Genomic DNA, 21886 nt, shown 5'->3' with positions numbered 1-21886 from the left:
CAAAAAAACGGTGGTTTCTGGATCATGGCAGTGATGTCATTTCCTGTCTCCTCAGTGAGTGCTGCAGAGAACTGCTGGACAAAGTTGACAACTACGCAGTGCTGCAGCTGGACATAGTGTGGTGTTACTTTCGCCTGGAGCAACTGGAATGCCTTGATGATGCAGAAAAGAAACTAAATGTGGCTCAGAAATGTTTTAAAAACTGCTACGGAGAAAATCATCAGCGGCTTGTACACATAAAAGTATGTCTGTCCCCTATGAGCCAGAGAAGAGAGCACAGTGGGTAGGGCATTTACCTTGCATGCTGCTAACCCAAGTTCAATCCCCAGTATCTCATGTGGTCCCCTGAGCCATCCGTGAGTGATTTCCTGAATGCAGAGCCAGAAGTAACCAACTTCTGAGCACTGCTGGATGTGGCTCCCAAACCAAACCAATCAAACTAAAAGTATGTCCTCTGTGATGGGTTTCCTGCCTGTTTAAAGTATTTTCTAGAGCTTGGGGCTTCTGTTAAAAGCATGCCAGTAGTGCCCGCTTCGGCACATATATACTAAAATTGGAACGATACAGAGATTAGCATGGCCCCCTGCGCAAGGATGACATGCAAATTTGTGAATCGTTCCATATTTAAAAAAAAAAAAAAAAAAGGGGCCGGGTAGGTGGCGCTGGAGGTAAGGTGTCTGCCTTGCAAGCGCTAGCCAAGGAAGGACCTCGGTTCGATCCCCCGGTGTCCCATATGGTCCCCCCAAGCCAGGGGCGATTTCTGAGCGCATAGCCAGGAGTAACCCCTGAGCGTCACCGGGTGTGGCCCAAAAAAAAAAAAAAAAGCATGCCAGTAACTGTGGAAGTAAGCTCTGCATTGAAAGGAATTGGTGACTATTTCTCAGATCAGGCTGCTGCCGAGTACTCACTTGACCTGCAGAGCAGCTTTCCTCCTGGTCACAGTCCCCAGGTTACCCAGGGACCCCACGAGGGAGAGGGACACAGCTCTGGAGCTTGGCTCCGCAATTGGTCTGAGGTCATCTCACAGCTCAGCCCAGGGCTTGCAGGAGGGCCCCGGTTTCCTACTGACCAGAAGGGCCACATCCTAGGGTCTGTAGCCAGGAGTTGGCCACTGTTACTTCTGTGTGGGGGAAATTGTCCCCTGGATTTTTGTCTAGTCCATTTCTCAGCTGTAGACCTAGGGTGGTGATGCTGAGAGGCCCCAGTGGCAACCAAGGGACTTAGAGATGCCAGAGCAAACCTAGTGCTGAAAATAAGACACTGTCTTTTTTTTTTCTCTCTTTCTACTGTCCTCCCTTTCCAATAATTCTAGGGAAATTGTGGGAAAGAGAAGGTATTGTTTTTAAGACTTTACTTGCTTGGCCCCAGTGGCAACCAAGGGACTTAGAGATGCCAGAGCAAACCTAGTGCTGAAAATAAGACACTGTCTTTTTTTTTTCTCTCTTTCTACTGTCCTCCCTTTCCAATAATTCTAGGGAAATTGTGGGAAAGAGAAGGTATTGTTTTTAAGACTTTACTTGCTTCAAGGTATTCGAAATTATCACAGTGGAAATGGAGAAGAGGCTTGTGAGTATCTTAATAAGGTAAGAAGATAACCAGGTAGCTCACAGTCACAGGCCTGGTCTCTCTGTCTCAATGTCTGTTACCATGTTTGTGCAGCATAGGGGACAGACTGGGGCTGTAAGGAGGCTGTGGCTATGATGGAGTTCTGTCCATTAGTACACAGTGGACAGTGGACGCCGGGGAGGCAGACACCAGTGTAGCTTGTGGCAACTTCTTCTGGCCAGTAGAGTGCGCAGGAGTGTCTCTGGAGGTCTCTTAAAAGATACAGAGGTCACTCACACCAAGGCTTAGACTTTCCCGTCTGACAACAACCAGCCTCACAGGTCATGCTGTGCGCATAACGTCATGCTTTGTGCACAGTGGAAGCCTGGGCTGTCTCACAAAGAGACCTCCTCGGGCTGGAGCCATAGGACAGCAGGGAGGGAACCTGCTTTGCATTTAGTCGATTCATGTTTGATTTTCCAGCACCCCATATGGTACCCCAAGCCCTACCATGAGTGATACCTGAGTGTACAGCCAGGAGTAACCCCTAAGCACTGCTAGGTATGGCCCAAAAACCCTAATAAAAGAGATCATAGATCAGGGCCAGAGAGATAGCACAGTAGGTAGGACGTTTGCTTTGCATGCAGCTGACCCAGGTTTAATCCCCAGTATCCCATCATTCCATATGGTCCCTCAAGATTGCCAACCAGGAGTGATTTCTCAATGCAGAGCCAGGGGTAACAACCTCTGAGCGCTGCTGAGTATGACAGAGGGAGAGGAGGGGAGAGAAATGAGGGGGAGAAAGAAATCATAGGTGCATAGTTCTTTGTTGAACATCACAGTGGATCGTTCAAGCAGTAGTGTTTGCACTAGTTTCTAACAGACCTAGTTCTGGCTCTCTCACACCCGGCAGCATCTCAGGCCTTCAGCTGGATGCCTTGCTCCAGGATTTTCCTAGTTACCGGCCCCCTGCATATCTCCCCATCTCCAGGCACGGCAGCTCTTCAGGGAGCTGTACATTGACCCCACGAAAGTCCACAATCTCCTGCAGTTGGGGTTTACGGCTCAGGAGGCACGGCTGGGCCTGCGGGCATGTGAGGGGAACGTGGACCACGCAGCTGCCCACATCACCAACCGCAGAGAGGTACCAGGGCGCAAGGACTGCCAGCTTCCTCCTCATGAGTGGCTCTGGGGTGTCTGCACTTCCCTCTGTCGGTGCTCAAGTGGTCCTCATGGGCTCCTGAGTCCTTGTTGCCAGTGTGGCATCAGATGGCTTTTGTCACCAGTGTGGCACATTCCAGAACCCTCGGCTGACTCATGGGCCCACAGGCATCCAAGTCCTTGGTTCTGGAAGTGGAGGGAGGAGTGTCACATGAGTATCACCGAGTGTTGCCCTCAGCCATGGCCACACTTTACGGAAGTTTGAAGGCTTCTGCTGGATCTGAGGCTCACAGAGCTCACTACTGTGATAGGGGCTTGTCCCTGACAGCCACAGTGTGTGGCCTGTCCTAGTGCAGGTTGTGGGAGCTGGGGAGGAGGGATGTTCTCTGACCCCTGGTGTCAACCTTGGGCCTTCATCAGCTGGTAGCAGACCAGGCCCACTGTCTCTTCTCTGGCTTGTTCTGCCCTGAGTGGAGGAGGAGACAGGGACAGTGCGTGGTCTCCGTCTTCACTGGTTACTCTGTGACGGTTCGTTCCCCCCAGGAGCTGGCTCAGATACGGAAGGAGGAGAAGGCAAAGAAGAGACGCCACCTGGAGAACATCAGCTCCCTGAAGGGGATGGGCTATTCGCTGCGAGCAGCCCGGCAGGCCCTGCACCAGGCTAGCGGCGACCTGGACGTGGCCCTGAAGGTAAGGGTGGATGTTGTGACCCTGGCAGCTGAGAGGCCTGAAGGTGGCAGGATTGGCACAAGGTCTTCCGATGCAGGAATAAGCCAAGGCCGCAGTGGACAGAGCAGGTTGTTTGTCCTCAGAACAGGCAGGAGACTTGGGGGCCAATGTCTACCCACAGCTCGCAGGGAGAATCCCGGGGATGGTGCTGCGGGGACCCTGGAGTAGGTGCATAACTGCCCGATGAGTTGTGGGAAGGGTGGAGGCACCACGAGCAGGAGCCGGGATTTTGCTAAAAAGCTTTTTCTATCTGAGGTCATTTATGTTCCTCCTACGCACCATGGTGACGGATTGCGGCAATCCGTCAGTCAGTGAGATCGTGTTCTCACTGAGTGGCATGTCAAGGACAGAAACTGGTAGTTGGGGCCCTTTTCCCAGGGCCTGAGAGCACAGAGATTTGGGCATGTGACTAAACCTGCCCCTGTCTGGGCACTACATGAGTGGATAGCCTCTAAAAACCAAATCTTATCATCTTGGTGATTTAAATCTAGAGGCCATGACACCTTCCAGAGTCCTCGAGCACCTCATCCATCATCCCTGTGCGCTCTGCTAGAGATGCCCCATGTACAGAGGTCTCCCCGGCTCTTGCTTCCTTCCTCCCACTCCCACTACTTTCCTGGGCTGCTCACCAGGACCCTAATCTCAACTCTGCCTATCCTCATGGGGGACAGAGATGTGCAGTCACCACAGAAATGGGTTTCAGAGGCAACATACCTTCCTGTGTTTCTAGATTCTTCTCAGTAATCCTCAGATGTGGTGGTTCAATGACTCAGATTCTGAAAACAACCAGGAAAGTCCTTCCCAGGAAAGCATTGACCAAGTGAGTGACATTTGGCCCCTGTGGGATGGTGGGTTGATGTAGAATAAATTTAATTGGTACTTCAGGGTGACAGCTGAGACCCCCAGTTCAGAGCAGCTGGGATTTGTGGGGACTGAGAAGAGCAGGAGCCTGCAATCACTTACTTCAAAGTGCTTGAGTTTGGGACCCTACCCTGAACCCCCACAGCTGCACCCCTGCGTGATCTGTTTTGTGCATGGCCATATCTTCCCCTGGAGTGGTGCTTGAGCATGGGTCAGGTGTGGGATGTTGGCCCTGAGTGTGGGGTATATGGTGTGGGGTGTGATCCCCAGGTTTGGTATATTGGGTGTGGGTATAATCCCTGTCCGTCTGTTCTCTCAGCTTGTGTACATGGGCTTTGAGCCAGAAGCAGTCAAGGCCGCTCTGCGAACCTTCCGGGGGAGTGTGCAGCTAGCAGCCCAGACCTTGGCCCAGCACGGTGGGAGCCTCCCGCCTGGCCTCCCACTCATAGCCGAAGACTCCTCCTCGTCAACACCCTCCACATCCCCTTCTTCAGATTCTGCCGGTGGGTCTGGGTTCTCCCAGCACCTTGGGAAGCCCAGCTGATCAACAGCTGTGGGTGCACAGAGGTCACTGAAGCCAGAAAGGCATTGCTGTATCTGCACTATGGGCTGGGGCAGTGGCGAAGTTTCTGTTTCCCCTTCAGTGCCCCATGCAAGCACTGACACGTCATTGTCCATTTCCTTCCCCCTCCCCACCCCCCATTCATAGGTACCTCTAGCGCCTCCACAGATGAAGACATGGAATCAGAGGCCGTTAACGAAATCCTGGAAGATATTCCAGAACATGAAGAAGATTACCTGGACTCAACTCTGGAAGATGAGGAAATTATTATTGCTGAGTATTTATCCTATGTAGAAAATATAAAGTCAGCAACAAAGAAAAACTAATGAAATAAGTGCTAAGACTATTTATAAACCCTCTCTGTGATTATGTGCAATGCGCCTGCCTTTCTTCTCTGTTCTCATCTTGCTCCTCAGTCATTTTTACAGGGATGGACGTGGGACTGGGCTAGTGCAGTAATTTCCAGGATGAGCGGCTCAGGCCTAATGCCCTCTTGCTTGGTTTCTTCTTTTCACAAATGAATGGAGCTGGGTGGGGGATGCTGGGAGCTGGGTGGGTCAAGCTCCATGTCCCTTTTCCCTGGTTGGGTGCTCTCCTACGCACTGACACTGCCTGTCTTCCTGCTGGCCCCTCACTGTCCTCCTCCCATGGAGGCCTCAGGATCGTATGCTTTGCTTACTTGAAACATGCACTGGAGATACAGAATTGATGTGTTTAAAATTCTTTTACAAAATAAAAGCTTTTATTCAATGGGAAAGTTGTAAATGCTAATCCAAGCCACTCTGTCATGTAAAGCTGCTGGTGAGAGCCTATGAGAGGGGGAGAGGGGTTTCCCAGATTTTGGGCCATCTGTGGCACTGAACCTTTTCCTAGCACCAGACTCCCCCTCAGCACTGGCAGACAGCCCATCACCAGGACACTGGCACAATCAGGCAGTGTGGTGCTTGCTGGTGTGCGCTGAGCCCTTCTTTACTATGACTACCTGGCTTCCCTGGTAGCCTCCCAGGGTGGCTAGAACATTTGGAGCAGGTCAGGACAGATGGACACAGGGTAGGAAGGGTGGGGATGTAGCAGAAGGTGGCAATGCACTCACCGAGCTGGAGAAATTGGGTACTGGAAAGAGTGTTGGGGCAACTTGCAAAGGGTTGCCAAGACCATGGTAGATAGGGTTTGGCAACTACTGCCTAGCTAGGCCAGGCTTTTGGCTTCCCAAATACTTTGCCCAGGGGCTGGAGAGACAGCACAGCAGCAGGGCATTTGCCTTGAGCGAGGCCAAGCCGGGATGGACATGGATTCAATTCCTAGAATCTCATATGGCCCAGAGCCTGCCAGGAGTGATTTCTGAGTGTAGAGCCAGGAGTAACCCCTAAGGGAAAAGGAGGTAAGGTGGTTGGGGACCCAGCATGGGGCCACCAGAGCCTGGGATCCAGGCCAGTACCCAGCCTTCAATGTGAGCCTATGACAGGGTGGGGAAGATTCTGCCAGTCTCACTGCCCACAGACTCTGGGTACTTCTTTCCTTCCCTTCCTTGAACCAATACATTTACCTGTGTGCTTAACTCCTGGCAGAGGTAGCAGAGGTACCTGCTGCTGAGAAGTCAAGCTGCCTGGCTGAGCAGCTTGGTGTAGGACCTTAGCCCATGCACCTGCAAATCCCAGGATTTGGGGTGTGTGCCCTCCACCCATAAGTCTCCCATGAACCTCAGTGAACTTAAGGGGGTGCCTGACTGGACCAAAGGAGCCCAGGTCTTATTCATGGGAGGGGGGAGAGAGATCAGCGCAGTCAATCTTGCATGAGAAGTGAGAGAGAGAAGAGAGACCCACTTCCTGGAGCTGGGTAAGGCTTTGGCCTGATGCAAGGCTAAGCTCAGCGCAGACAAGCTTGCCTGTGCCATTCTGTACTCAGGCTGGCATGGCAGATACAGGCACCTACAGAAGAGGTAAGGGACCTCTGCAGAGCCCTCTTCTGCCAAGGAATCAATCCCACATGGCCAGCTATGCAGGGTACAGAAGAGCTGGGCCTTGGCACCTCATCTATCCTACGGACCCTCAGATCCTGGGCTGCCTCCTCAGAGTAAACCACGTGGCAATTTGCAGAATAAACGAGGACCAAGTCAAGTGTGTGCTTTTTATTTTCTTTCTGGGGAGAGAGAATCCCTCTCCTCTCAGCAGGAAAGGTTTGGTTTGGGAGATCTAGGACTGGAGTTCCCAATGTGGGAGCCTCTAGCTACAATAGACGGTGAGCAGGGACTGGTGGGCTTCAGCCAGATCATCCTGGAAGCTGTGGACTTGCTGGGCTCAGGCCAGCTGCAGAGTCTCTGCAGGGCACCCTACTTTATTGTTGAAGAGGCAGGAAAGGCTGATGGAGGTGGGTTGTGGTTCTGGTGCCCCTAAGAGGCCACTTTTTTTCTGGGGTGGGGGGTCACACCCAGCAGCACTCAGGGGTTACTCCTAGCTTTATGCTCAGAAATCGCTCCTGGCAGGCTCGAGACCATATGGAATGTCGGGATTCGAACAACCATCGTTCTGCATGCAAGGCAAACGCCCTCCTTCCATGCTCTCTCCGGCCCATGAGAGGCCACTTATGACCCAGAGGCACAGGTCGCCATCGTGTGAGGCTGTGTATAGTACTGGGTTGTGTACCTGTGGGGGATGTGGCATGAGCACCAGCCTGGGAGCACCACCACCTCCTGTAGTCCCCAGCATCCCTGGGGGTTGGGGCACTGGGGGTGTGCATGGGGGTGCTTCCTGCACACATTAGATGATGCAGCTGTGGTCCCAAAATACCCTTTGCAGCACTCCTGACTGTACATTGAAGGTGCATGTACAGAAGTCCCAGCTGCCTATGAACACAGCAGGGATGGACACTGATCCATAGCCCGTGGCAGCCACATGGCCGGGGGGCAGGAGCAGCCTCAGACTGATCAGACAGGCCTCCAACCTCAGACATGGGAATGTGGGTGGTGCTCCCACTTTTTATTTTTGTTTTTGGGCAACACCCAGCAGCGCTTGGACTACTACTGCCTCTGCACTCAGAAATTGCTCCTGGCAGGTTCAGGGACCATATGGAATGCTGAAAATTGAACTCGGATCTGTCCCAGGTCGGCCACATGCAAAGCAAAGACCCAACTGCTATGCGCCCTGTGCCTGGTCATAAGGTGGCCCTTGTTTTGTTTTTTGGAACACACCTTGCTCAGGGATCACTCTTAGTGGGCTTGGGGGACCATATGGAATGCCAAGGATCGAACCCAGTTCTACTTCAAGCAAGGCAAACACCCTCCCTGCTATACAAATGACAGAGTCCTGGTGTTCCAGCTGCTTCCCACTCAAAATGTCTCAAGTATGAATCATGGCGTCAGTGCCACTAGTGTAGACCATATGTCCAGAAACAAGCAGCAGGTTCAGGACGGTACCAGAGTGTCCGTGCAGCCTGTGCAGGCACTTGCCACCAGCCACCTGCCACACCTTGGCACAGCCATCAGTGCTTCCTGTCACCAGAAGCCCCCAGACTTGTGGTGATGGGGCCCCAAGTAGGCAAGCAGCAGCACACAGCTGTGGCCCCAGAACTTATCCAGTACCTGCATCTGCTCCACACTCCAGGCCTGGTCAGAGACTCCAGGGCACCCAAGACCATGGCGGGGGGCCCTATGTAAATAATTAATGGCCTGAGCAGGAAGCCTCTGCCATGTGGGCAGAATTTTGTCGTAATCAGAGCACTGTTTGGGAGAGTCCAAACAGGAAGTCTTGAGCCCAGGAGAAGGTCCCCCCCCCCCATCAAAGGTTCCCATCTGGGAACTAAAGAAACACTCTCACTGGCAGCCTGGAAACTGATGCTGGCAGTGCCCTATTGTTGAATAAAAGCCCTTGGATGGGGATGGATGGGGATGAATGGTGATGGAGGCCTTTCTCCTCCAGCCCAGATCACTGTCTCCAAATCACTCCAGCCGGCAGGTCTGCAGGTTCAGGATAGCGGTGGGGAGAAAATCCACAACAGTCAGGTTTCATGAGATATCAGCTTTATTCAAAGCCCTGGCCAACATGCGTGGCCTATCATAACCTTTTACGCTGGATCTCATCAGCCCTGCATCCAGCCTCTTTCAGCCATCTCTCGTCCTGAAACTTCACCCTGGCAGCCTCTCTCTCAATCCCCCAATCCATCCTGCCCCTCAGGTTAAACCTTTTGTTACCCCCACCAAAGACCCCCTCCCAGAAATGGGCAGGTCTTATTAGCAGGTAAGGTTACACAGGAAGAATGGGGATGGGTAACACCCTATTAAAGGGGAGTAGTGCTGATGGGGAGGGGAGGGTTCTAGCTAGAGGAGATACAAAGCAGGGCGGGCTTGCAACAGAATCTCAATGCCCAGAGGTGTCCGTGCTTCCCTGGAACCCACAGCTCAGATACTTTGAGCATATGCGAGTTCACATGTGCCCATGGACACAGATTGAGGACATGAGTATATGCATGTTCGCCTATGGGCGCTACTGGACATAGACTGAGAATACCATGTGAGTGCATTTGTGTTCACGCGTGTGTCCATGGGACACTGCATGAGTGTATGTGTGCACATAAATATGTGTGCCCATGTGTATAGCTATGTGTACCATTGGTGTTGTGTCTTAAGGACAGAAATGAGGCCTCGATGGTTTTGACCAGCACACTGCTGGTCCCAGGAGTAAATAGCTCAGGCTCACTTTTTTTTTTGCTTTTTTTTGGTTTTTGGGTCAAACCTGGCAGTGCTCAGGGGTTATTCCTGGCTCTACGCTCAGAAATTGCTCCTGGCAGACTTGGGGGATCCTTTTGCATGCAAGGCAAACACCCTGCCTTCATGCTATCTCTCTGGCCCTGCTCACTTTTTTATTATTATTATTATTATTTTGGTTTTTGGGCCACACCCGGCGGTGCTCAGGGGTTACTCCTGGCTGTCTGCTCAGAAATAGCTCCTGGCAGGCACGGGGGACCATATGGGACACCGGGATTCGAACCAACCACCTTTGGTCCTGGATCGGCTGCTTGCAAGGCAAATGCCGCTGTGCTATCTCTCCGGGCCTTTTTTTTTTTTTAAATTTTTAAAGAAAACACTTTATTGGGCCCGGAGAGATAGCACAGCAGCGTTTGCCTTGCAAGCAGCCGATCCAGGACCAAAGGTGGTTGGTTCGAATCCCAGTGTCCCATATGGTCCCCCGTGCCTGCCAGGAGCTATTTCTGAGCAGACAGCCAGGAGTAACCCCTTCGCACCGCCGGGTGTGGCCCAAAACCAAAAAAAAAAAAAGAAAAAAAAAAGAAAACACTTTATTACGTAGTGAAAAAAGACATCAAAATCAACTAGATTCATACTTGTTTTAAAAAAAGGGGGGAAATTTTATTAGACAGTGGGCATCCTGTTCCACATGGGAATGAAAAGATGATATAGTATTGCACAGTCTAAAAAAACAACCAACTAAAACAGGGGAGGGGAGAAATCACAAGATCTTGAGAACCCTCTCACATTATGAATAATATACCAAGAAACATTAAAAATAAAACCTTTGTTTCTACAGTAGCTTTTGAGTTATAGTGCTTGGTATGACTGTATTCAAAGACATTTCAGTAATAGGAAGCTTCACTTTAGCAATCCCATATGCAAATATTAATTGAAAATATATAAAATAATGTGATTCAGGCCTGGAGAGATAGCACAGCAGTGTTTGCCTTGCAAGCAGCCGATCCAGGACCTAAGGTTGTTGGTTCGAATCCCGGTGTCCCATATGGTCCCCCGTGCCTGCGAGGAGCTATTTCTGAGCAGACAGCCAGGAGTGACCCCTGAGCACTGCCGGGTGTGGCCCAAAAACCAAAAACCAAAAACCAAAAAAAAAAAAATGTGATTCATATCTCTTGCCATCACCTTGACAATCACGTTTGATAACTGTTTTGCCTGAAAAAAAGTTAAGCTGTATGTTTTGCCGAAAGCTCCATCTCTGCAGCCCCTTTGAGTGCAACAGCCACTAGGAGCTGAAATCCACTAAAAATCCTGGTTGAGGTCTGGTGGAGTTGGAGGGGGAGGCTGAAAAGGCCATTCTGTGTATTTGTACTTGGTCCAGATTTACATGTGTCATCCGAGCACATGAGTGAGGTGTCTGTAAAGTTGCTGGCTGCTACCTGCTGTATATCTGTGTTTTGTCCCATACCAACTGGCTGGCAGAAAGAAAAAGACGCATCTTCCAATGCAGTCACAGTGGTATGGCAGATCACTGATGGATGTGCCAAAATTGATCATGGAGACGCTGGTTTAGGTTTAGGTCCTAAATCTATAGCACACGTGCCAGCGGTGGCACGCAAAGGCCTTGCAGCTGGCATGTGGGAAGGTCCGCAATTAAGATATGTGGTGTGTGCTGCATAGTTTTTAGATACTAAAATCTTTTTATTAAGGTTTAATTGACTTGCTGGCACTTTTGAGGAAATTCTTTGGTTTTGTGCGAAGTTTGAGCACTCGGGCTCAAAAAGGTTAGCCATCACTGGTTTAAGAGGCAGTGGCTCCCCCTAGAGATGGGCTTATCTCAGCTGGACAGGAGTAAAACAAACTCTCCTCTAGAGTTGACACGAAGTTTTGGATGCCCGTTGCTGACTCCACAGAGATTGTTTCCGAAATGTTGGCCCCAGGGCGGGAAATTGTGAACTATTTGCATCTTTGCCATCCTTTCTCAGCATGTCAGGGAGGAGTCTACGGCAGGCATTGAGGAACCAATTGCAGGCCTGTAGGGTAAATAGGTGTGTCTGGGACAATAATGTTTTTCTCTTGTTCTGAGGGCTAGGCATTATATCTGTGTTTATTCAGCCAATCTCGGAGAATCTGTACTGACTCCTTGGGCAGATTTTTCCTTAGCCTTCTCTTGCCCTGAGCTAGCAGAAGAGGAAAGGTCCAGGGGGAATGAATGGCCATGCTGTCATCATCCTCAGTCTCACTGCCAGACACTGCAACTACACCTGTCCTGCTTTTCATCCTGGAGTTCCCCAGGCCTAGTGGCTCTGGCTAAGGCTAGAGGCAGGAAGGTCCAGAGTGGGGTCGGAGTGGAAAGGACCAAAGCTGGTCCTTTCATCCACCTATCCCTGTGACATTCTCATAACTTGCAGGGCTGGCTCTGGCCCTTACTGCTCCAGAAGGTGTTCGGCTCTCAGGGGCAGAACCCAGTGACACTTAGAGCTCCTTTGGGCCAGTGGCCGGGGTGCTTCCGCGCCTGACTAGCTCCCTTCCCCACCCTGCTTCTTTGTTCCCAGCTCCAGTTCAGCGCGCCCCCAGGCTCACTCTTGAGAACCCTAATTTTAGGGTGTGCTGGCTTCAGGAGCCTTCTTCACACCCTCCCCTACTGCCTGTCAGGGCACCCCTTCTGGATCCTGGCTTCAAAAGAGCCCAAGGAAGGGCAAGAGCTGGGCTGACTTCAGGTCAGGATGTCTTGGGGCCACGTGGCAAGTTCCTCTTCAGGAGCACCTGAGTTTGCACTGGTGGGCATTCCCTGGGCAATGGCGCAGGTGTGGAAAGTCTCCACTAACTTCGTGGAGAGGAGGCCAAGAGGTTTGGGGTAATGTAATCTCCATCCCCATTGTCTTCAGGGGCCACATGCTGTATGCACAGCCATTCCCTGATGCAGTTTCAGGGCTTCAACCACTCCTGAGTGCAGGGAACCCCTGCATCTGCTGGAGAAGGGGGTGACAACTCCACATCAATGTGGTAGGAAGAGTCAGTGTTTGTGAACCCACAGCCCTCCCCTGTGAATTTGGAGCCAGGGTCCTTCTGTTGTGCAGCTGCTGGCCTGTTGACAATGGACATGTGTCTGTGGAAGACCAGCAGGCAGCGCCTGGTCAGCATACCCCATTTTCAGACAATGCCAATTGGCAGAAGGTCACGTAGCTCTCATTGTCTGCAGGTGAGGGGATAGCACAAGTCTACTATGACCATAGAATGGTAGCTTGAGAGCCAGAGCAGACCCAGCTCAGACCTGTCTGTGAGGTGTCAGAATTCTGGGTTCATGAAGCTTGCCTGTCAGCCTACCCCTTTCTTCTGGTTTTATTTTTGTTTGTTTGTTGTTGTTGTTGTTGTTGTTTTCTGCCATGCCCGGTGATGCTCAGGGGTTACTCCTGGCTATGTGCTCAGAAATCACTCCTGGCTTGGGGGACTGTAGCAAGTCAGCCCCTGAAGAGGTTGACTGATGGTGGGATAGAGGATGAGGCCTTTCTCTTCCAGCTCGGAGCACGCATCTGCCACCCTGTCTAGCCCACAGTTCTGAGGTGAAATGGCGGGTAAACAGCTCGCAGACAGTCAGGCTCATGGAAATATTCGCTTTATTCGGTGGACAAGACTGAAGTCCAAAGACTCAGCTTCAGTTCCAGCCAAAAAGCCTCAGCCTTCCACAGACCCTTGTTTTTATCCCCCAGAGTCAGGTACCACCCAATGGTGGGATCAGATACCAACCAATGGTGGAAGCAGAATCAGGTCCTACCCTAGGGTGGGGGCAGAATGCCAGGTCACACCCTAGGGTAGGGCACAATCACCAATCAGTTTAGGGTGAGTAACATAGTAATCCCCCAAAATATTTACATACACAACAGGGAACCATATGGGATGCTGGGAGATCAAACCACAGTCCTTCCTAGGCTAGTGCACGCAAGGCAGACACCTTATTGCTTGTGCCACCACTCTGGCCTCCCACCCACTTCTGATATCTTGGCTGCCCTGTCACAGCTATTAAACCAGTGTTCCCCTATCTTCTGTTTCCCCATAAATTTCTCTCTTGGTATATAAAAACCCACCTGGATTACTTGACCTTCCCCCACCCTGTGTATGGGTACTGGTTTAATAAAGAAATAGCAGTTCTGGCTTTTGGCTGAAGCTGAGAGGCATGGCACGAAAAGCAGACTGACTCCAATGACTTTTTTTTTTTTTTTTTTTGGTTTTTTGGTTTTTGGGCCACATCCGGCAGCGCTCAGGGGCTACTCCTGGCTTTATGCTCAGAAATTGCCCTGGGCAAGCTCAGGGGACCATATGGGATGCCAGGATTTGAACCACCATCCTTCAGCACACAAGGCAAATGCCTTACCCACTGTGCCTGTCTCCTGCCCGTCTCTTTCTTCATAGGCTAGGTTTATGAATCCTACTTCTTCAAATCCATCTGCGTAGTGTTTAGAAACACGGTGCCTGAACTGAACTCTGCTGGTTTACATTAAAACAGTTCCAGTGTGACTTTGATGGAGGGGACATGGGAAAGGACAAGCCCACATATACTCTGATCCTCACAATCTTAAAGAGAGTAGGGTTCATCCCAACCTTCCCTGCTTCTCCCCACCAGGACCCCAGACACTGCAACTCCAAATAGAAGTCCCATCTTTTGTTTTTGGTTTTGTTTTTGGGTCACACCCAGTGGCATTCAGGGATTACTCCTGGCTCTGCAATCAGAAATAATGCCTGGTACAGGGGATCAGATGGGATGCCAGGGATCGAACCCAGGTTGGCCAAGTGCAATTCAAATGTACTGCCCCTCTGTGCTATCACTCAGGCCCTTTTTTTTGTTTGTTTGTTTTTTGTTTTTGTTTTTGGGCCACATCCGGCAGTGCTCAGGGGTTACTCCTGGCTGTCTGCTCAGAAATAGCTCCTGGCAGGCACGGGGGACCATATGGGACACCGGGATTCGAACCAACCACTTTTGGTCCTGGATCGGCTGCTTGCAAGGCAAACGCCGCTGTGCTATCTCTCCGAGCCCACTCAGGCCCTTTTTTAATTGTCAGTATTTTGAAAGAGCTCCAGCAGCTCAGAAACAAAATGGCCCATCCAAAGAGATGCAGGCTTTTTCCAAACACACAGGTACTGGCAAGCTCTGAGAACATGCTTTTAATCACCATATTCACAGACATGCCAATCAAAATCACAGAATTTAGCGTCTCCCACTTGTCCCAGTGATCTCTGTCATAAAGATTGTTCTGTGTGGATGTATAGGTTGGCTAAACCCCTGGAAGGTTCTCCAAGATACCTCCTTCAGAACAAAAAACACGAATTCAAAAAGATATAGACACACCTGTGTTTACAGTTTCACTGTTTGGGACAGCTGAGATATGGGAGTAATGAGTGGGTGGAGAAGTTATGAAAAGCATACACAGTGGACAAAGCATACATAGTGGATGAAACATTTACAGTTATGAAAGAACCTGCCTTTTTGCTCCAATGTACATAGAACTGGAAAGGGGTTCATGCTAAGGAAAATCAATCTGATGGAGGGAGATAGTACAGCAGGAAGGGCTGCTTGTCTGGCATGTCCGGACCTGGGTTCAATCCCTGACTGTGTTAGGGAGAAAGTAGACTTATCCCTGATCAGGTTCTTGAATCTTGTATGAAAGATTTGCATATAAAGCACCAGGTGGGGCCGGAGAGAGCACAGCGGTAATGCATTTGCCTTAGACGCAGAAGGACGGTGGTTCGAATCCCAGCATCCCACATGGTCTCCCGAGCCTGAGCATAGAGCCATGAGTGACCCCTGAGCGCTGCTGGGTGTGACCCCCTTCCCCCCCAAAAAAGGCACCAGGTGATGGAAACACTTGCCTTGTATGTGGCCAACCCGAATTTGATCTCCAGTCCACATATGATCCATGAGTTCTACCAGGAGGGAACCCTGAGCAATAAGCCAGGAATCAGCTCATAGTGCCATAAATTGTGACCCAAAACTGCAGAGTCACCGCTTCTGTCCACTCCTCTGCCTGGGGATCACTAGTTAGTCCAGACAGACTGGAGGTGGTCAAAGTTCCATCTATCTGCACCCAAGCCAGGAGCCTGGGCCCTGGGCAAAGACTGGCCTTGAAATAATCACAAGCCCCCCAAATCACTCCACACCAGGACCAGGGAGATCCAGCCCTTCCTGGATGTCTGAATGCTGCTCTGTGGCAGGCTCACCTTCCACCCGCTAAACTTTCATCTCACTTCCCCCCCAGGCTGAGGAGGGGCAGAGATAGTAGCGTCAAAGCAGCTCTAAGAATCCTCAGCCTGGACCGTTCTGCCTGGTGTCTGCAGGCCTCAGAACCCTGACTCGAGTTTAAGAATCAGAGCAGGGAGGGATACAGTGATGCGGAGAGCTAGAAGAGCCAATGGAGCTGGGGAGGATGGAGAGTCAAGGCAGAGGCCTTGGAGTCCTCTGGAGCAGTCCAGGCTGAAGCTGGCAGGACACTGACTAAGCATTGGGGCGCTTGCCAGACTCCATACAAAAGTAGAGTGTGTCATGATGGGTCCTGAACTACTCTAGGTAGGAAACCTTGAGATGTGACACTTTGTCACTGTGGATTTCTCCCTGGTGCAAAACCTCTGCCTGGCTATGTCAGGTTGCAATGGACTTTATTGCCTTTATTTTTTATTTTTTTATTTTTTTTTGGTTTTTGGGTCACAACCGGGCTCAGAGGTTACTGCTGGCTCTCTGCTCAGAAATTGCTCCTGGCAGGCTTGGGGAACCAAATGGGATGCCGGGATTCGAACCACCGTTCCTCCGCATGCAAGGCAAATGCCCTACCTCCATGCTATCTCTCTGGCCCCATATTGGCTTTATTTATTTATTGACTTTATTTCAGTGCCTGTCCACCTGCAAATCCCCTTTAAAGCACCTGCTTCTCTGTTCTTTCTCTATAGAAACCACTTCTTCCGATCATTGTCACTTTGAGGATTAGAGATCCATCTCTCATGTCTGTTCTTGTGCATGTATATCTGTGTTCTTGTATGAATAGGAACGCATTCATGTGTATGTGCACACAGACATATGCATACATGTGTGAGAGATGAAAATGGGGAGCCTAAAACAAAGTTAGAGCATCTGTTTTCACTCATTCCTGAAGATTTCTAACAGCTCACAAAACAATGCATTTGCTCATTCTCAGTATGGATGCTGAGCCAAGCTTAATTTTTTTTTAAATTTCATTGATTGATTGATTGACTGGGTTTTGGGCCACACCAGCAGCTCTCAGGGGTTACTCCTGGCTCTGCACTCAGAAATTGCCCCTGGCAAGCTGGGGGACCATATGGGATGCCAGGAATCAAACTGAGTCCCTCCCAGGTTGGCCACATGCTAGGCAAATGCCCTGCCACTGTGCTAACTCTCCAGCCTCCCCCTTTTTTCCCCAAGTTTAATTCCTACTTGCTTCGTTAATCCGTGAAGGGGGGGGGGCATATACACAAGTTAAGGGACCTTCTGAATGGGAGTGGGGCCACTGAACTGAGTAGAACCATTAAGTTGCACATCTGCCCTTGTTTGACTGGGTGCAGAGGTGCGGAGGCAGGGGTTGTAAGGACTTTTGGTTGCTAAAGTTAAGTGATTTGAAATAAGAAAAAGGAGTTTCCACCCACCCACCAGCCCTGATCAGTGTTCCACCCTCTCCGCACCCACAGTGAATCCTCGCTAATGATTTTGGCAACTTTTTTTTTTTTTTTTTTGGTTTTTGGGCCACACCCATTTGACGCTCAGTGGTTACTCCTGGCTATGCACTCAGAAATCGCCCCTGGCTTGGGGGAACCATATGGGACACTGGGGGATGGAACCGCGGTCTGTCCTAGGCTAGCGCTTGCAAGGCAGACACCTTACCTCTAGCGCCACCTTCCCGGCCCCGATTTTGGCAACTTTTGGAATAAAAAGAAATCATCCAAAAAAAAAGTCATTAAAAAGCATGATAAAAAAAAAAAACTAAAGTAGGGGGCTGGAGAGAGATAGCACAGCGGTGGGGCATTTGTCTTGCACGCAGCAGATCCAGGATGGACCTGGCTAGATTCCTGGAGTCACATACAGTCACCCTAGCCAGGAGCAACTTCTGAGCGCATAGCCAGAAGTAACCCCCAAGCATCACCGGGTGTGGCCCAAAATAAAAATAAATAGGAGCCAGAGTAGTGGCGCAAGTGGTAGGGCGTTTGCCTTGCACATGCTCACCTAGGACATACCACGATCCCCCGACATCCCATATGGTCCCCCAAGCCAGGAGCAATTTTTAAGTGCAAAGTCCAGGAATAACTCCTGAGCATCACTGGATGTGGCCCAAAAACCAAAATAAATAAACAAATAAATAACAGCATGGTGTTGAACTAAAGACAGACCCTCAGATCAATGTAATAGACTTGAGTATTCAGAAAATAACCCCAGACAGACAATCAGTTAATCTTTGATAAAGGGGCAAGAAACACAAAATGAAGCAAGGAAAGCCTCTTCAACAAGTGGTGTTGAGACAACTGGTCAGCCACATGCAAAAAAATTAACTCGAACCTCCATTTAACACAATGCATAAAGGTCAAGTCAAATGGATTAAAAACCTTGATATCAGACCCGGAATCATAAAGTATATAGAAGAACTTGGAGGTAAAACACCCCATGGCATTGAGACTAGGCATCTTCAAAGAGGAAACATCACTGTCCAAACAAGTGGAAGCAGAAATAAACAAATGGGACTATATTAAACTGAGAAGCTTCTGCACCTCAAAGGAAATAGTGATTAGGATACAAAGGCCATCCATAGAATGGGAGAAACTATTCACCCAATACTTAGCAGATAAGGGACTATTATCTAATATATACTAATAGTTAAGATATACAAGGTACTGACAGAACTTAACAAGAATAAACATCTAAACCTATCAAAAATGGGGAGAAGAAATGTACAGACACTTCCTCAAAGGCACATGAAAAAATGCTCCACATCACTAATCATCAGGGAGATACAATTAAAACAACAATGAGGTACCATCTCATACCACAGAGACTGGCACACATCACAAAGAACAAAAAACAATCAGTGCTGGCAGGGATGTGAAGAGAATGAAACTCTCATTCACTGCTGGTGGGAATGTCGTCTAGTCCAACCTTTATAAAAAACAATATGAAGATTCTTCAAAAAACTAAAAAGTGGGGGCCGGAGAGATAGCATAGAGGTAAGGTGTTTGCCTTTCATGCAGAAGGTCATCGGTTCAAATTCCAGCATCCCATATGGTCTCCCATGCTTGCCAGGAGCAATTTTTGAGCATGTAGCCAGGAATAACCCCTGAGTACTGCCGGGTGTGACCCAAAAACCAAAAACAAAACAAAACTGAAAAGTGAGCTCCCATATGATCCAGCTATACCATTTCTAGGAATATACCCTAGGAACACAAGAACACAATACAAAAAATGCCTTCTGCACACCTATATTCATTGCAGTGTTATATACAATAGCCAGAATCTGGAAACAGCCCAGATGCTCGACAACAGATGAGTGGCTCAAGAAACTCTGGTACATATACACCATGGAATAATATGCAGCTGTCAGAAAAAGTTAAGTCATGAAATTTTCCTATACATGGATGGACATGGAAACTATTATTCTGAATGAAATAAGTCAGAGGGAGAGAGAGACACACAGAATAGTCTCACCCATCTATGGGGTTTAAGAAAAATAAAAGACATTATTTTAATAATACACAGAGACAATAGAGATGAGGGCTGCTGGAAGGACTGGCCCATGATATGAAGCTTATCACAAAAAGTGGTGAAATAACTACACTAACAACTATCATGACAATGGTAGTGAGTGAGAGAAATAGAATGCCTATCTCTAATACAGGCAGGGAGTGGGGGATGAGGGAGACGAGGGCATTGGTGGTGGAAAGGGCACTGGTGAATGGAGGGTGTTCTCTTTTATAACTGAAACTCAACTACCAATCATGGTGCTTAAATAAAGGTATTGTTTAAAAAAGGGGGGGAGGCTGGAGAGAGAGCATGGAGGTAAGGCGTTTGCTTTTCATGCAGAAGGTAATTGGTTCGAATCCCAGCATCCCATATGGTCCCCCGAGCCTGCCAGGAGCGATTTCTGAGCGTGGAGCCAGGAGTAACCCCTGAGCGCTGCCAGGTGTGACCCAAAAACAAAACCAAAAAAAAAAAAAAGGTGTCATGGACTGGTTAGTCCTAACACTAAAGAATCTCCTGGATTCCCTCAATAGGTGGATGCACAGGTTTGGTGATGGGAGACAAGAGACCAAAGAGTCAGAGTCAAGTTGGGTTCAAGCTCTATTCTGTTTATTCAAAGCAAAAGGTGAAATATTTATACCCAATTTCTTGACAAGTCATAATTTTCAGACAAAGCTAATTTTACCCAAAAAAACACAGGGGCGAATTGTTCAAAGCATATTCTGAAACAGAGCAGTTTCACCTTTGTATTTTTTTTTCCTGTTTATCAGAAGTTTCTCAACCTGCAAGGTCAGTTCAGAAATGTTTTGGTTTTATTCCAGTGTATGCATTCTGAATTGAGGCCTGATATGTTAATCTTGATATGACTGCATGTAGGCTAACATCAAGGCAAGATTTGAGGATGAGAGACTAAATAAAAAAATACTTGAAGAAAAAAAAAAAAAGAAAAAGAATACTTGAATCTAGAGGCCGGAGCAATAATAGCACAGTGGTAGGGAGTTTGCCTTGCACTAGGCTGACCCAGGATGAAACTCAGTTCAATCCCCAGCATCCCATATGGTCCCCCAAGCCAGGAGCGATTTCTGAGTGCATAGCCAGAAATAACCCGAGTGTCACTGGGTGTGGTCTCAAAACAAAACGAAACAAAAAACCAAACCCCCCCCAAAACTTGAATCTACACAAATGTTAAATCAGAGTTATCTTTAAAATATCATCTGAAGTTATGTCTCAATTTTTTTTATTTATTTAAACACCTTGATTACATACATGATTGTGTTTGGGTTTCAGTCATGTAAAGAACACCACCCATCACCAGTGCAACATTCCCATCACCAATGTCCCAAGTCTCCCTCCTCCCCACCCGACCCCCGCCTGTACTCTAAACAGGCTCTCCATTTCCCTCATACATTCTCATTATTAGGACAGTTCAAAATGTAGTTATTTCTCTAACTAAACTCATCATTTTTTTTTTTTGTGGTTTTTGGGTCACACCCGGCAGTGCTCAGGGATTGTTCCTGGCTCCAGGCTCAGAAATTGTTCCTGGCAGGCACAGGGGACCATATGGGACGCCGGGATTCGAACCGATGACCTCTTGCATGAAAGGCAAATGCCTTACCTCCATGCTATCTCTCCGGCCCCAACTCATCACTCTTTGTGGTGAGTGCTATATCCTCCTTTTTTCTGAATGCCTCATGAACAGGCAACTAAAGTTTTTCAGGGCCCTAATGCCCATGAGTACAAGTTATTTTTTTCAAGCATCTTTTCTTATAGGTGTTACTTTTCATGCTGCCCTCCCTGTGAGAACAGGTTGCTTTAAAAAATTCTTGTAATAATAGACAGTTCAGTGCCTTCCTGGGTCTCAAGATCTGTTTATATGGGGGCTGATGTAGCATAACAGGGAGTTTGGGAGCTGGAGCATGTAGGGCATTTGCCTTGCATGCAGCAGACGTAGGTTCGATCCCTGGCAAGGCATATGGTTGCCCTGAGCCTGATGAGGTATGACCCCTGAGTGCAGAGACAGGAGTAAACCCTGAACACTGCTGGGTATGAGAAAGGGGAATTTATGTGAAGGAATTTATTGAGGAAATTCCTCAAGTTAGGAAGCAAGAGATGGGGGCGATAGTAAGATAAGGACAAGGGGAAGTGGGCTGGCATCCCGTCTAAGGTGCAGACCAATGGCTTCCAGCTTCTCCCAGTTTATAACTTGGCTCCAGATTTTCATTGCCAGGGAGACTATAAGGTCAGGGAGTCTGACCTTGAATTTCATCGAACTAGAGCCTTAAAGCACAGATGCTTCATCAGAACCACCTGCCAGTCACCTCCTGTGGCAATCATATACAATAACACACCCACAATGCAGCACACATGATCACATAAACACATAAAAATACACGAACATATGCACATGCACTACACAAACACAGGGCTTGAAACAACAGTGCCCACACCTGCTTTGCGGGCGTCTGGTGCTGATAGCTCATGGCAATAGACCTAGGATGCTGACATGCTCCTAAGGACAGCAATTGATCTGGAGCTAGGCTGTCCTTATCACGTCCCATAAAACGGAGGGTCCAGATGGCTTCATATTCAGGGTCAAGGTGCAGGCCCC

The 21886-nt window shown here is 49.0% G+C and overlaps 2 protein-coding genes, 1 non-coding gene and 1 pseudogene across 3 annotated transcripts in view; 2 read left to right on the top strand and 2 right to left on the bottom strand.

The window, feature by feature from the left end:
- NUB1 (negative regulator of ubiquitin like proteins 1) overlaps window positions 1-5602 on the top strand; it is a 31726-nt gene extending 26124 nt beyond the window's left edge. Inside the window, 7 exon segments of the mRNA XM_049778659.1 lie at window positions 56-242; window positions 1476-1583; window positions 2537-2689; window positions 3250-3396; window positions 4166-4255; window positions 4616-4799; window positions 5006-5602. Coding sequence (XP_049634616.1) covers window positions 56-242; window positions 1476-1583; window positions 2537-2689; window positions 3250-3396; window positions 4166-4255; window positions 4616-4799; window positions 5006-5184 — 1048 coding nt within the window. The 3' untranslated portion in view covers window positions 5185-5602.
- LOC126028363 (U6 spliceosomal RNA) lies at window positions 525-628 on the top strand. The gene has a single exon (XR_007502425.1). It is a non-coding gene; the product is annotated as a U6 spliceosomal RNA (small nuclear RNA).
- Window positions 5603-5786: 184 nt separating the features above from the next.
- Window positions 5787-12701, bottom strand: WDR86 (WD repeat domain 86; the record flags this gene model as incomplete). The annotated part of the gene is given in 6 exon segments (XM_049771518.1): window positions 5787-5869; window positions 5952-5955; window positions 7501-7700; window positions 8148-8363; window positions 8366-8470; window positions 12590-12701. Coding segments are annotated over 6 exon segments (720 nt in total), but the record flags the coding sequence as incomplete, so codon positions are not given.
- On the bottom strand, window positions 10781-11834 carry LOC126015759 (homeobox protein TGIF1-like; annotated as a pseudogene).
- Window positions 12702-21886: the final 9185 nt, after the last annotated feature.

The sequence above is a fragment of the Suncus etruscus genome, chromosome 1, assembly GCF_024139225.1.
Source record: "Suncus etruscus isolate mSunEtr1 chromosome 1, mSunEtr1.pri.cur, whole genome shotgun sequence".
In the NCBI taxonomy this organism is placed as follows: Eukaryota; Metazoa; Chordata; class Mammalia; order Eulipotyphla; family Soricidae; genus Suncus; species Suncus etruscus.
Note: the sequence above shows the minus strand (reverse complement) of the source record. Positions and strands in the feature narration are given on the sequence as shown.